At 44.7% G+C, this 14102-nt stretch overlaps 1 protein-coding gene across 5 annotated transcripts in view; it reads left to right on the top strand.

The window, feature by feature from the left end:
* The window catches only part of HSPBAP1 (HSPB1 associated protein 1), a 336513-nt gene extending 322643 nt beyond the window's left edge, over positions 1–13870 (top strand). For all 5 annotated transcript variants that reach the window (XM_063934053.1, XM_063934050.1, XM_063934051.1 and 2 more), the window contains exons 7-8: positions 6598–6711; positions 13338–13870. In XM_063934053.1, coding sequence (XP_063790123.1) covers positions 6598–6711; positions 13338–13781 — 558 coding nt within the window. In that variant the 3' untranslated portion in view covers positions 13782–13870. The remainder of the gene's footprint in view (positions 1–6597; positions 6712–13337) is intronic.
* The last annotated feature ends 232 nt before the right edge of the window (positions 13871–14102 follow it).

The raw sequence follows: 14102 nt of genomic DNA, 5'->3' as shown, positions 1-14102 counted from the left end.
GTGTGTGTGTGTGTGTGTATATATATATATATATATATATATATATATATATATACACACAGTGGAAGGTTGGCGAAGCTGGGAGACAGATGTCCACTGACCCCGTATCACAAAACCAGGCGGCACTCCACGGATTTAGGTAAAAGAGAAAAATCTTTATGTGGAAAACAACATGAGGGTCCAACGTTTCAACACCGCGGCGGGTGTTTTTTTCAAGGACACATGGTGAAGCAAGCAGTGTTAAAACAATTCTCACCTTAAATACTTACACACGCCACTGCTGTCAAACGAGGGCGGGGGGCGGGAGCGGCTCCGGCGGTCCCGGCGGCCGGCCGCGGGTGATGACGTGACCGTCGCCAAGCAACCAGGCAAAACCCAGTCCGGCACATCTCGCGAGAGATGTCGTTGCCGTCGCCAGGCAACCAGACGCGCTCAGCCCAGCGCCACTCACAGAAGCAGATGGGGAGTGCAATAACAATAAAGTGCAATGTGCATGTAAACTGTGACAAATACGAAAGTGACACGTAAATCTGTAAGGGAAACAAAATGACGTTTCCAACGTGATATAGTGAATTAAAAACAAACTGTATATTGCAATATATATATAGCAATATACAGCCAATATATATAGCCAATTTTCATTGTTCAATATGGCTTTGAGCAGATGTAGGACTGTAGGGACCCGAGTACAACATGTGCCTTTTGAGTATGTTCCCAGTGTATGCAATATACAGTTTGTTTTTAATTCACTATATCACGTTGGAAACGTCATTTTGTTTCCCTTACAGATTTACGTGTCACTTTCGTATTTGTCACAGTTTACATGCACATTGCACTTTATTGTTATTGCACTCCCCATCTGCTTCTGTGAGTGGCGCTGGGCTGAGCGCGTCTGGTTGCCTGGCGACGGCAACGACATCTCTCGCGAGATGTGCCGGACTGGGTTTTGCCTGGTTGCCTGGCGACGGTCACGTCATCATCCGCGGCCGGCCGCCGGAGCCGCTCCCGCCCCCCGCCCTCGTTTGACAGCAGTGGCGTGTGTAAGTATTTAAGGTGAGAATTGTTTTAACACTGTTTGCTTCACCATGTGTCCTAGAAAAAAACACCCGCCGCGGTGTTGAAACGTTGGACCCTCATGTTGTTTTCCACATAAAGATTTTTCTCTTTTACCTAAATCTGTGGAGTGCCGCCTGGTTTTGTGATACGGGGTCAGTGGACATCTGTCTCCCAGCTTCGCCAACCTTCCACTGTGCACATTTGAAGGAGGGCACCCCGGTACCAAGCCGCGATTACTGAGTGCCAGCTACACCACACAATATATATATATATATATATATATATATATATTACACACGCACATCTCCATACATATATTTATCTTACTATAGTAAATAGGGGGGCACCAATATTTATCTTGCCTCCGGGCAACTGGGACGAACTTACGCCACTGCAAGTATACCTGGCCAATAAAGCTGATTCTGATTCTTCTTCCTGTCAATCTCCTTGCAGTCGGCTGTGCGAATGGATTCTTCGTACAATCCAATGCCCAGCAATGATCCGCTTTGTACCCGTACGATGCGCCGGTGCATACGCATGCGCAGTTCTGACCTGATCGCAGCGAAAAATCCTAGTGTGTGATCAGGTCTGAATGACCCCCATAGTGTCTTGGGGTTCTGTCCAAGCCCTGTGGCAAAGGTCTTAGTGACTGCTCCTTTCCCATAGACTATTCATGGTCAGATTCCAGGTGCATATTATGAGCATGAACATTCTGCACACCAAGTTTAATATCCTTATATTATGTAATTTTGCCAATCTGGTCTGTCACTCAATATGAATATCAGACCACAATCACGTACAGGGTATAGGCTAAAGGAAAAAAAGAAAATTAAAAAGCTTGTAATGAGGTTTCTCTATTAGTCATATGCATGCTGAACCTTTGTTCGTTGGTTTAATTCACTGACAATAAAAAGGGGATTAGATTTCAGTGACCTTTCCATACCCCTGTGTTTGCATCATTAAATGCAGCTTGGAGATTGTGTCTTTCTGTATTTAACCTTTTCAGACTCCGATATCATAAGGATTTACAGTAGCTTTAGTACTTTAATACCCTATAATATAGTGTGGAAGATGAAGTGTTAACTCTCCTGCCTGTTTTCCATATCTTGAATTTCTCAGCAGCAGGTTACTGAAGCACTGGTGAATATGCCAAACCAAAGCGGAGCAGCGATTGATACTGCTCAGAGGACAATCAATGTCAGTGGTGTAGATGTAGGAGGGAGGGACACATGTCTTGAATTAAATATTGTTATTCACAGCACCTTCAGCTGTACATTGCATCTGGTCAACCTATTCCGTTCTACAAGGAATCGGAACAAGAAAATCTTGTTAAGGTGTACAGTATTGGTTATGTAAATGTTAAATCATTAATCCAGTGCTGAACTTTCACAAGTGATCAGAGTAAATGCCCTGTACAGAATTTAAATGTCTATATTAGAGCTCTGAATGGATGAAGGTTATGTTAGTGGGAACACCTCAGTAAACCAGGGACCTGTTATATTGAAGCAAGGCATCCACATTCTCCCTGTATCTATGCTCAGCTGGGTGTAATAAAGGACCTCAGTGACTTACCCCAGTAGATGGAAGAACCAAGACAAGCAAGTGAAGATCATTTACCAAGGAAGCCAGAGGGCCGTAGATTGTTTTACACATACTGGGGTAAATTTACTAAGCTCCCGATTTTGACCGAGATGCCGTTTTTTCATCAAAGTGTCATCTCGGTAATTTACTAAACACTAATCACGGCAGAGATGAGGGCATTCGTAATTTTTTGCAAGTCCAAGTAAAAAATTACGAATGAATACACCATCGGTCAAAACGCGGCTGTTTAAGTATGAATCTCGGTCATTTACTAAGAAGTGCAAAGCAAAAAACAAACAAACACTGCCGTGAAAAATTACAAATCGTAAAAAAGTGCTAAAAAAAAACAGACCTACTTTTTTTTTCCGTGATTGGATAGGCATGCAGGGATCCATGAGATCCGTGCATGTATATCAGTGGGAAGGGGTGGGAAAGTTGTTATTTTATTTAAAAAAATTGCGTGGGGTCCCCCCTCCTAAGCATAACCAGCCTCGGGCTCTTTGAGCCGATCCTGGTTGCAGAAATATGGGGGGGAAAATGACAGGGGTTCCCCCATATTTAAGCAACCAGCATCGGGCTCTGCGCCTGGTCCTGGTTCCAAAAATACGGGGGACAAAAAGAGTAGGGGTCCCCCGTATTTTTAAAACCAGCACCGGGCTCCACTAGCTGGACAGATAATGCCACAGCCGGGGGTCACTTTTATATAGTGCCCTGCGGCCGTGGCATCAAAAATCCAACTAGTCACTCCTGGCCGGGGTACCCTGGGGGAGTGGGGACCCCTTCAATCAAGGGGTCCCCCCCCCCAGCCACCCAAGGGCCAGGGGTGAAGCCCGAGGCTGTCCCCCCCCCCCATCCAATGGGCTGCGGATGGGGAGGCTGATAGCCTTTGTTGTAAAAGAAAAGATATTGTTTTTAGTAGCAGTACTACAAGGCCCAGCAAGCCTCCCCCGCATGCTGGTACTTGGAGAACCACAAGTACCAGCATGCGACGGAAAAACGAGCCCGCTGGTACCTGTAGTACTACTACTAAAAAAATACCCAAAAAAAGACAAGACACACACACCGTGAAAGTATAATTTTATTACATACATACACACATACATACATACTTACCTTAAGTTCCCACGCAGGTCGGTCCTCTTCTCCAGTAGAATCCAAGGGGTACCTGTTGAAGAAATTATACTCACGAGATCCAGGGGTCCAGGCTCCTCGGGAAATCCAGGGGTAATCCACGTACTTGCATAAAATAAGAAAACGGAAAGCCGAGCCACGAACTGAAAGGGGCCCCATGTTTTCACATGGGACTCCTTTCCACGAATGCCAGAAACCCACTCTGACTGATGTCTAAGTGGGTTTCTTCAGCCAATCAGGGAGTGCCACGTTGTAGCACTCTCCTGATCGGCTGTGTGCTCCTGTACTGAGTGACAGGCGGCACACGGCAGTGTTACAATGTAGCGCCTATGCGCTCCATTGTAACCAATGATGGGAACTTTCTGCCCTGCGGTGACGTCACTTTAGGTCAACCGCAGGGCAGAAAGTTCCCATCATTGGTTACAATGGAGCGCATAGGCGCTACATTGTAACACTGCCGTGTGCCGCCTGTCACTCAGTACAGGAGCACACAGCCGATCAGGAGAGTGCTACAACGTGGCACTCCCTGATTGGCTGAAGAAACCCACTTAGACATCAGTCAGAGTGGGTTTCTGGCATTCGTGGAAAGGAGTCCCATGTGAAAACATGGGGCCCCTTTCAGTTCGTGGCTCGGCTTTCCGTTTTCTTATTTTATGCAAGTACGTGGATTACCCCTGGATTTCCCGAGGAGCCTGGACCCCTGGATCTCGTGAGTATAATTTCTTCAACAGGTACCCCTTGGATTCTACTGGAGAAGAGGACCGACCTGCGTGGGAACTTAAGGTAAGTATGTATGTATGTGTGTATGTATGTAATAAAATTATACTTTCACGGTGTGTGTGTGTCTTGTCTTTTTTTGGGTATTTTTTTAGTAGTAGTACTACAGGTACCAGCGGGCCCGTTTTTCCGTCGCATGCTGGTACTTGTGGTTCTCCAAGTACCAGCATGCGGGGGAGGCTTGCTGGGCCTTGTAGTACTGCTACTAAAAACAATATCTTTTCTTTTACAACAAAGGCTATCAGCCTCCCCATCCGCAGCCCATTGGATGGGGGGGGGGACAGCCTCGGGCTTCACCCCTGGCCCTTGGGTGGCTGGGGGGGGGGACCCCTTGATTGAAGGGGTCCCCACTCCCCCAGGGTACCCCGGCCAGGGGTGACTAGTTGGATTTTTGATGCCACGGCCGCAGGGCACTATATAAAAGTGACCCCCGGCTGTGGCATTATCTGTCCAGCTAGTGGAGCCCGGTGCTGGTTTTAAAAATACGGGGGACCCCTACTCTTTTTGTCCCCCGTATTTTTGGGACCAGGACCAGGCGCAGAGCCCGATGCTGGTTGCTTAAATATGGGGGAACCCCTGTCATTTTTTTCCACATATTTTTGCAACCAGGATCGGCTCAAAGAGCCCGAGGCTGGTTATGCTTAGGAGGGGGGACCCCACGCATTTTTTTTTATTATTTTACAGTGTTTAATTAAAAAAAAAAAAAAAAATAAACCCCAGCACGGATCACACAGATCCGGCCGAGATTGATTGTAAAAAAAGTCGGCAGTGTTTTGCTAATCACTGCCGTAAAAATAGAAAAAAAACCACGAATGACATCGACATCGGAACAAAAGAAAAACCCGAATACGACAGCTTAGTAAATTAGTCGTAATCAATTCAAAAAGTTGCAATTTTACACTGTCGATGTCATTCGTGATTGAACTTGGACATGAATTTGGAAAATACGAATCTTAGTAAATGTACCCCACTGTCACTTCATTTACCAGGATGTTTCCAGTTTTTGTATCCTCTACTTACATGTATAATGCTTTCTATACATCAACGAAACATATTATTTTATTCACATGCATACTGTGCACAAACATTGTCAGCTTAATGCAATGGTGACTGCTGGCAACACACAGGGGGCCAAATGTAATAGAGTGAGAGTTTCAGAAAGTGAGAGATTTGGTAAGGTTTTTCATTTTTTTTTTAGAGTGACAATCATTTACACTGCAAAACCAGGTTGATCTTGCTGTGTAAATGATTGCCACTTTAAAAAAAACTCCAAAACCTTACCAAATATCTCACTTTTTGAAACTCTCACTGTATTACACTTGGCCCAGGGTCTGGTGCAGAGTTAAACGCAAGTCGACCATTATTCCTCCTGCATTGGAGAGCTATACGCAACTAGGAGGCCAGACTGCCTCCGTCTGTATTCTTATTTTGGTACCCATCCTCCTCATCAGTGCGATCTTGGCACAAATCCTATACTAGGTGGCAAAGATATGTCAGCAGCTACGGATATGCTCACCTTGGAGTAGCCTGCGATTTCCTCGACACGCACTCACTAGACATTGCCTGTGTGAGAGTGGCCCGCTACAGCCCAGTAATACTCTTCCAGCCATAAGTGGAGATGCCACTGAAATGCGTATATGTAGTTGTATGTGTGTTTCCCGAAGCAAAATGCACTTGTCAAATGGCGCTGGATCCACCTCAGCATTAGCCCCACAGGGGTTTTGTCCACCAGTTGCATTTATTTTATAAGACAAATCAGTTGGATTGTTTATGTGCCATCATATAAATAGGATTAACCAATGATGACTTCTGTTTTTATCGTGATAGGCCATCCTCATTGTATTACTCATGATACTAGCAGCTGCAATAGAAACCCATAATTTGTATTGAAGAACCAGGTTATTTATTTATTACAGTGATTTGCACAAGCAGCTAATGGTGTAGATATCAGATTTGGAGGTTGGTGGTGATTGTCAGTTCTTTTATCTTTTATTAGAATAAGATTCTAAGTAAAAGTGTAATTAAATTAATTCTCTGCTTTCTAAAATAAAGGATTCAGATCATGAGGCTCGTGTGGAAGAAGCCATTACAAGAACAGTGGTATGTGCGTTCAAATCTGCAGAGAGTTCAGTCAACACCACTTGCGACTGGCTTAACCCTACTGAAGTGAGTGCTTAGGATTGAGTGAGAAGGAACAAGCACTATTCTACACCTATACTAGAAAAATACGTCCCTTTGGTGATTAGTTATGGAATCTTGATACTCCTTAATTTCCCCAACCGCTTGCAGGATGGTGTGAGGCAGTATCCTCCATGAATTCACATGCAAATGAAAAAGTGGAAAAATCACATAGTGTAATACAGTCTAATCCCACAAACACATTAAAATTACATAAAATTCACATGTACATAAAACACAATGTAAACAGCACTCAATGAGGTTGTTTGGGAATCAATAGATGGCAGAAATGAATTGAATTACTAGAGGCCACAAGAACTGGCAACGGTCAGTTCTTATGAAAGCGTGAGGAATGATGTTTCACCAGTGAGCGATCCGGATAACGCCTCCTCGACCTCCGCTCTCCCCAGCAAAGATTTTTCAGGACGCCAACATAAATTCCACAACGACGCATTTCCACCCCATCTGGGGTCTTTGTCAAGGTGATGAGTGCCGTGTCCCAGTTTCCCTAATGTTTTGAAACCAGCTCTGTCCAATCCCTATCGCTTCACATTAGTGTTAACAGCTGTTTCCTGTTCTTGGTCAGTCATCCCTTGTGCCAAGTGTTTCTCCGGTAACCATGGAGATTTCAGTAGACGCTCAACTCCACACTCTCAATGCCGATACGTCATTTCCTGTTAGGTCCCGTCTCTCTGGAAACCATTTGAGAATGTTCTATTCTGCTCGACGCCAATACCTCACTTCCTGTTTAATCACCATCTCATCTCCATGGGAACCCACGTGTTATGTCCTGTTGATACTATGTTTCCATGGTGTCGCAGTTCTATTACACTGTACCAGACACCACGGACCTCCCCGTTCTTTCATCCTTATTATTTCAGTGGACCATCTTCTGGTAAAGAATAGTGTAGAATCCAGATATATATGTTTCCTATTTCAATAGGAGGATATATCAGGCCACGATGATATAGGGATTCTTGGACAGAAATCTCTCTGCATTCTCAAATGAACCTCAAAGAAATAATAATACATATTACAATAACATAAATAAAAAAACGTGTAAATATCAATAAAAAGGGTAAGATAACTACAGAAACCACTTTAATTCAAAATCTGAATTCAAACCGTTGGGTTTGAGGGTTTTTAATTCATATATCAATTTCATTTCCATTTTTGCTAATTGTGAATTCAAATCCCTTTGGCAACAATGCCCTTCAATCAATTTGATACCCACAAACAGTTTGATGTGGGTCGTCAACAATTATGTTTCAACTTAAAATGATTAGACAAAGAGTGCGTCTCCAGACCCTTTTTAACATTCTGGATGTGCCCCCCTATGCGCACCTCCGGAATGTTAAAAATGGTCTGGAGACGCACTCTCTGTCTAATCATTTTTAATTGAAACATAATTGTTGCACGCCCCATGTCAAACAGTTTGTGGGTATCAAATTGATTAGAGGCATTGTCGCCAAAGGGATTTGAATTCACAATTAGCAAAAATGGAAATTAAATTGATATATGAATTAAAAACCCTCAAACCCAACGGTTTGAATTCAGATTTTGAATTAAAGTGGTTTCTGTAGTTATTATTTATTTATTTATTAACAGTTTCTTATATAGCGCAGCATATTCCGTTCCGTAGTTATCTTACCCTTTTTATTGATATTTACACGTTTTTTATTTATCTTATTGTAATATGTATTATTATTTCTTTGAGGTTCATTTGAGAATGCGGAGAGATTTCTGTCCAAGAATCCTTATATCGCCGTGGCCTGATCTATATGTTTCCTATTTCAATAGGATGATACAGTGCTTAAAGTGGGCCGGAACGGGGCGGAACTGCGTTCCGTCACTTCAAATTGAAGGCGGAACCAGTTCCGCCTCCGTCCGGCCACTAGCGTCTGCTCAGTGTACTTGGAAACTTGCAGCAGCCGCCAGCCAATCCTGGCTCATGGGCGGACCGGCTGCCAATAAAAAGAAAGCAAGGCTTTTTTTTTAAAAAAAGTGGGTGAGCATGTGAGCCAATCATGGCTCGCGCACCGCCAGCCAATGAGAAGCTGCCTAGTGGCACCTTCTCATTGGCTGGCGGTCCGCTAGCCGTGATTGGTGCACAATCGGCGCCATAATCAGATTCAAAGAGCGGCCTCTTCTTTTGATCAGCAGCCGGTCCGCAGGAATGGCTGACGGCTGCAGACAACGTCAAACCTCACTACAGCTGGGACCCACTGACGCACTCTGCTACTCCTCCGTCCCACTGACAGAGGTGTACTCCCTCCTCTCTCCCGCGTCTAGCAGTCCCCGGATAGCCGCCTCCCACCAGTGCAGTGCCACCGGCTGTCCCCATCTCTATGATGCCGGTGGACAGCACATTTCACAGTTCAAGCTTGTGGCTTCTCTCACAAATAAATAAACAATAATCATTGCACTGCGATGCAGGAGGACTGACAGGCAGACCCATCGCAGTGCACCGATTATTGTTTATTTATTTGTGAGAGAATCCTCAAGCTTGAACTGTGATCTGTGCTGCCGTGGCACAGCTCCGTGCAGCCCTTTCATTTCCCAAGCAGTGCAGGGGACACTCACTGCACTACTCCTCGGCAGGAACTCCCGTCTTCCTCGGCTCCAGTCCACAGCTGCCAGTGCCTCCCATAATTACACTTACACAGGTCAGATGTGAGCTGCTGCTGTCCCTGGGGAAGGAGGGAGAAGGGGAGTGTGTGTGTACTATCTGCAGTCCCAGCATATGTGTGTGTGTGTGTGTGTAATTTGCAGTCCTATTGTGTGTGTGTGTGTGTGTGTGGGAGGGGGGGGGGGGAATGAGCATGTGTGTAATGTATTCTGCAGTTTAAGTGTCTGTGAGTGTGTGGGGGGGACAGTCTGCGGTCCCAGTGTGTGTTTGTAATTTGCAGTCATGGTGTGGTGGGGCAGACTGCAGTCCCAGTGTGTGTGTGTATGTACAGTCTGCAGTCCCAGTGTGTGTGCGGGGGCATTTTATTTATATATGACACACACACACGCCCCCCACCCTACCAAATCCTGTGTTTGCCCCTGCAGTGGACGATGAGGGTGCAGCTACAGGAGCTCGGAGTTGTTGCACTGCTGTTCGGGATCTTTCTGTGAGTACCGGGGCTGAGACCCCCTCGCTGTGTTTATATAGTGATACTGCTCTGTATGTATCCAGCTGGGGTCCCCTACCCCCATCTTGGCTGTGCATTGGGTTAACTTATATGCTTCCCAGGTTGCAGGTGTAGTTTTAGGCTGGCTCAGTTTTTTCATTAATGTTAAAGTAACAGTGATGTAATTAGGTGTAATGGAGCTGATTTTTAATTGGGGGTACTATTGTGTGACCACGCCCCTTCTTAGTGAGGCCACACCCCTTTCTGCGGCGCGCGCCTACGGCGCGCAGGTGATAGTGGAGATGAGTTCCCCCACCTCTCCAGGACCACTTTAAGCCCTGGGATGATATATCTGGATTCTACACTATTCTTTACCAGTAGATGGTCCACTAAAATAATAAGGATGAAAGGACGGGGAGGTCCACGGTGTCTGGTACACTGTAATAGAACCGCGTCATCATGGAAACATAGTATCAACAGGACATGACACGAGGGTTCCCATGATTAAACAGAAAGGTGAGGTATCGGCGCAGAGTAGAATAGAACACCCTCAATCGCCGAGTGGAATAGAACACCCTCAATCGGTTTCCAGAGAAACGGGACCTAACAAGAAGTGACGTATCGGCATTGGGAGTTGGAGCTGAGCGTCTACTGAAATCTCCATGGTTACCGGAGAAACACTTGGAACATGTGACTAAGAACACAAGGGTTGATTGGCCAAGAACAGGAAACAGCTGTTAACATTAATGTGAAGCGATAGTGTGAAGCGATAGGGATTGGACAGAGCTGGTTTTAAAACATTAAGGAAACTGGGACACGGCACTCATCACCTTGACAAAGACCCCAGAAGGGGTGGAAACGTGTCGGTGTGGAATTTATGTTGGCGTCCTGAAACATCTTTGCTGGGGAGAGCGGAGGTCCAGGAGGCGTTATCCGGATCACTCACTGGTGAAACATCATTCCTCACGCTTTCATAAGAACTGACCGTTGCCAGTTCTTGTGGCCTCTGGTAATTTGATTAATTTCTGCCATCTATTGATTCCCAAACAACCTCATTGAGTGCTGTTTACATTGTGTTTTATGTACATGTGAATTTTATGTCATTTTAATGTGTTTGTGAGATTAAACTGTATTACACTATGCAATTTTTTCACTTTTCATTTGCATGTGAATTCATGGAGGATACTGCCTCACACCATCCTGCAAGTGGTTGGGGAAATTAAGGAGTATCAAGATTCCATAAGTAATCACCGAAGGAACGTATTGTTTACCCTTTTATTCACCCTTGTTTCATACTAAGTGCTGACACTTAATTCACTTATTTTTCCATTGTTTGTCCATTTGGGGGTGTGGAGGATCACTCTCCTAATTGTTTTTTGTCTGGCTGCTGGTTGGTGCGCATACAAGGGACATACTAAACTTTTCTTACCTGTCCTTGAATAGAGACTATTGCCCATTATCAATGCCCAAAATCACATACCTTTTGCATGTCCACTTTTGCTTAAACCCCATTGACTTCTACACATTCCAGAGACCCATTGTACATTGGGGGTCATTCCGAGTTGTTCACTCGCAAGCTGCTTTTAGCAGCTTTGCACACGCTAAGCCGCCGCCTACTGGGAGTGAATCTTAGCTTCTTAAAATTGCGAACGAAAGATTTGCAATGTTGCGATAAGACATCTCTGTGCAGTTTCTGAGTAACTCGAAACTTACTCGGCATCTGCGATCAGTTCAGTGCTTGTCGTTCCTGGTTTGACGTCACAAACACACCCAGCGTTCGGCCAGACACTCCTCCGTTTCTCCAGCCACTCCCGCGTTTTTCCCAGAAACGGTAGCGTTTTTTCACACACACCCATAAAACGGCCAGTTTCCGCCCAGAAACACCCACTTCCTGTCAATCACAGTACAATCACCAGAACGAAGAAAAAACCGTGTGAAAAATTCCTAACTGCATAGCAAATTTACTTGGCGCAGTCGCAGTGCGAACATTGCGCATGCGCACTAAGCGGAAAATCGCTGCGATGCGAAGAAATTTACCGAGCGAACAACTCGGAATGACCCCCATTAATCAGAATTGGCCTTTGTACTTAGCAGTTTGCAATGAGATTTAAACAAAGTCCTATTTGGCTACTGCCAAGGTTGCATAGTTGCCATAGAACAAACCCCTTTGGCAACTATATATAGACCCCAGTACCTACTTCATCATACCACATTGCATAAAACCCATTGGTTCTGCACTTATCCCATAGCACAGGTTCCTTGGCCCATACCTTACTGCTGAGACGTGTACCCAGACTGCATTGGTGAGTACCATGTCCATTTTCACAGATCCCTGTGCCACTTGAACAATTCCGTAGCGCAGAGCTCTTTGCTAACTGTATATAGCCAATTGGACAGTGCAAACTCAAAAAAGCCAAATATTTTACTTTATAACTCCAGAGCTTGAATAACACCCTATGGGAATCTAAACAAGATACTAGTTTGGGCACCCTTCTGGGTGAAGTAAGGAGACCTGGGCCTTGGTAGAGACAGGTTTGTAGAAGGAAAGAGGAGGTGGTTATTTACTGGTCTGAGGCTTAAAGTGTTTTAGGTATAGTTGCATGTTGGAGTGAAGTGTGTGTTTTCACACGTGTGTGTAATTAGATGAATGTTCATGGCACGGGATCAGTATGTATTACCGTCGGTCGGGATGCCGGCCATCAGTATACAGACAGCGGCATCCCGGCCGTCAGTATGCCGGTAGTGGGGCGAGTGCAGAGAGTCCCCTTGCAGGCTCGCTGTGCTCACCATGCTGCGGGCATCAGTGTCTCACTGTGCTCGCCACAGGTTCTATTCCCACTCTATGGGTGTCGTGGACACCTAGGAGTAGGAAAAGCTCCTGTGAGCCGGGATTCCATCTTGCGGCATCCTGACCGTCGTCGGTTTCCTAACAGTGGGATCCCGACTGCTGCCTATTTAACTGTATCCCTATGGCACGGTATTACCTAGATGTCCATTTCACTTTAGTATATTAACATATTCAGCTACTCAAGTATTCATAGTTGCATTGTAATATCTATAGCTCAATTTCAGATACTTATCGAACACAGCAAGTCTGCAACAAGTTGTAATTCAAAAGATCCACCCATTTATTTATATCCAGATTTTATCATCTTGCCCCAGCTGCTAGAGTCCTCCATCTATGTTTGTTTCCGAAATTGTCCATGTAAATATATCACAGAAGATTCATCAGGATAAAACACACAAAGTTTCAGATGCAGAAATTTAGTATTGTTTTGATTACACAGAACAAGGAGGGGCAATAGATGTAATTGGCCCCTTGAAGGAGAAAATATGCTGATCCAGTCAGCAGACTGAACACTGAAAGAATATAAATATTGTGTGCAAAGTTGAAGGAAAAGCAGTCTATGCAGTTTTCTGGAATAATACAAGGCCAGTGAAGCCTGACTTGTTAACCCCTTGGTGACTTAACCCATCAAATATTTTCCTTGTTTACAGGATGGAGCAACGTCTCATGAAACAAACCTGCAGTATTTAAACAGAGCGGTTTCTGCCTACACAGAACATAAGAGAACGGGAGATGAGTTGAGAAGGAACACCCATGGCATAGAGAAGCCAGAAATGAAGACGATGAAAATGGATGGGCATCAGGAGTCTGAAAAAGAGCAGTCCACAGACAGTCATTTTGGCCAATATCTTGTCCCTGTTTTACCTTTATTAACTGATTTTACTAAAAGAGAAACTAATGACATAAGAGCAGAATTGCGGCCAAGGGCGGCAGAAAAAGAGCACAAAGATGGCGACGTGCACACAGAAGATGACAGTTTAGGAATACAAACATCAAACTCCATAACCAGCGACGAGGTGCTGGACTGCTTGGTGAACCCTCAAGTTGTCCGCTTGGTGTCTCAGCTTTTGTTAAATAGGAAGTTGTGCTTATAGTCTTAGCAATGGACACCACAAGTCTCATACATTTTTATCCACATCTTCCAGTAAACAATGATATGGCTTATATTAAGGGTCTACTCAAGTTTACAATGAGACCTAAGTGTCCCTGTTATCCTTGGCAGTTTTTTCAGGGTGGATTTCCCATCTTTATACAGTATACCATATTTCTAAATCAGGGTCTTCCACGTTGATGGTCCTATAGAATAAAGGGGGACATATATAATGCAGTGAAAAAGGTGGAGAAGTGAACCAGTGGAAGAGTTGCCCAGAGCAATATTCAGCTGCTACCCATAATTTTATAGAATGCACTTGATA

The sequence above is a fragment of the Pseudophryne corroboree genome, chromosome 7, assembly GCF_028390025.1.
Source record: "Pseudophryne corroboree isolate aPseCor3 chromosome 7, aPseCor3.hap2, whole genome shotgun sequence".
NCBI classification, from domain to species: domain Eukaryota; kingdom Metazoa; phylum Chordata; class Amphibia; order Anura; family Myobatrachidae; genus Pseudophryne; species Pseudophryne corroboree.
The sequence above is the reverse complement of the archived record's forward strand: the minus strand, read 5'-3'. Positions and strand labels throughout refer to the sequence as shown.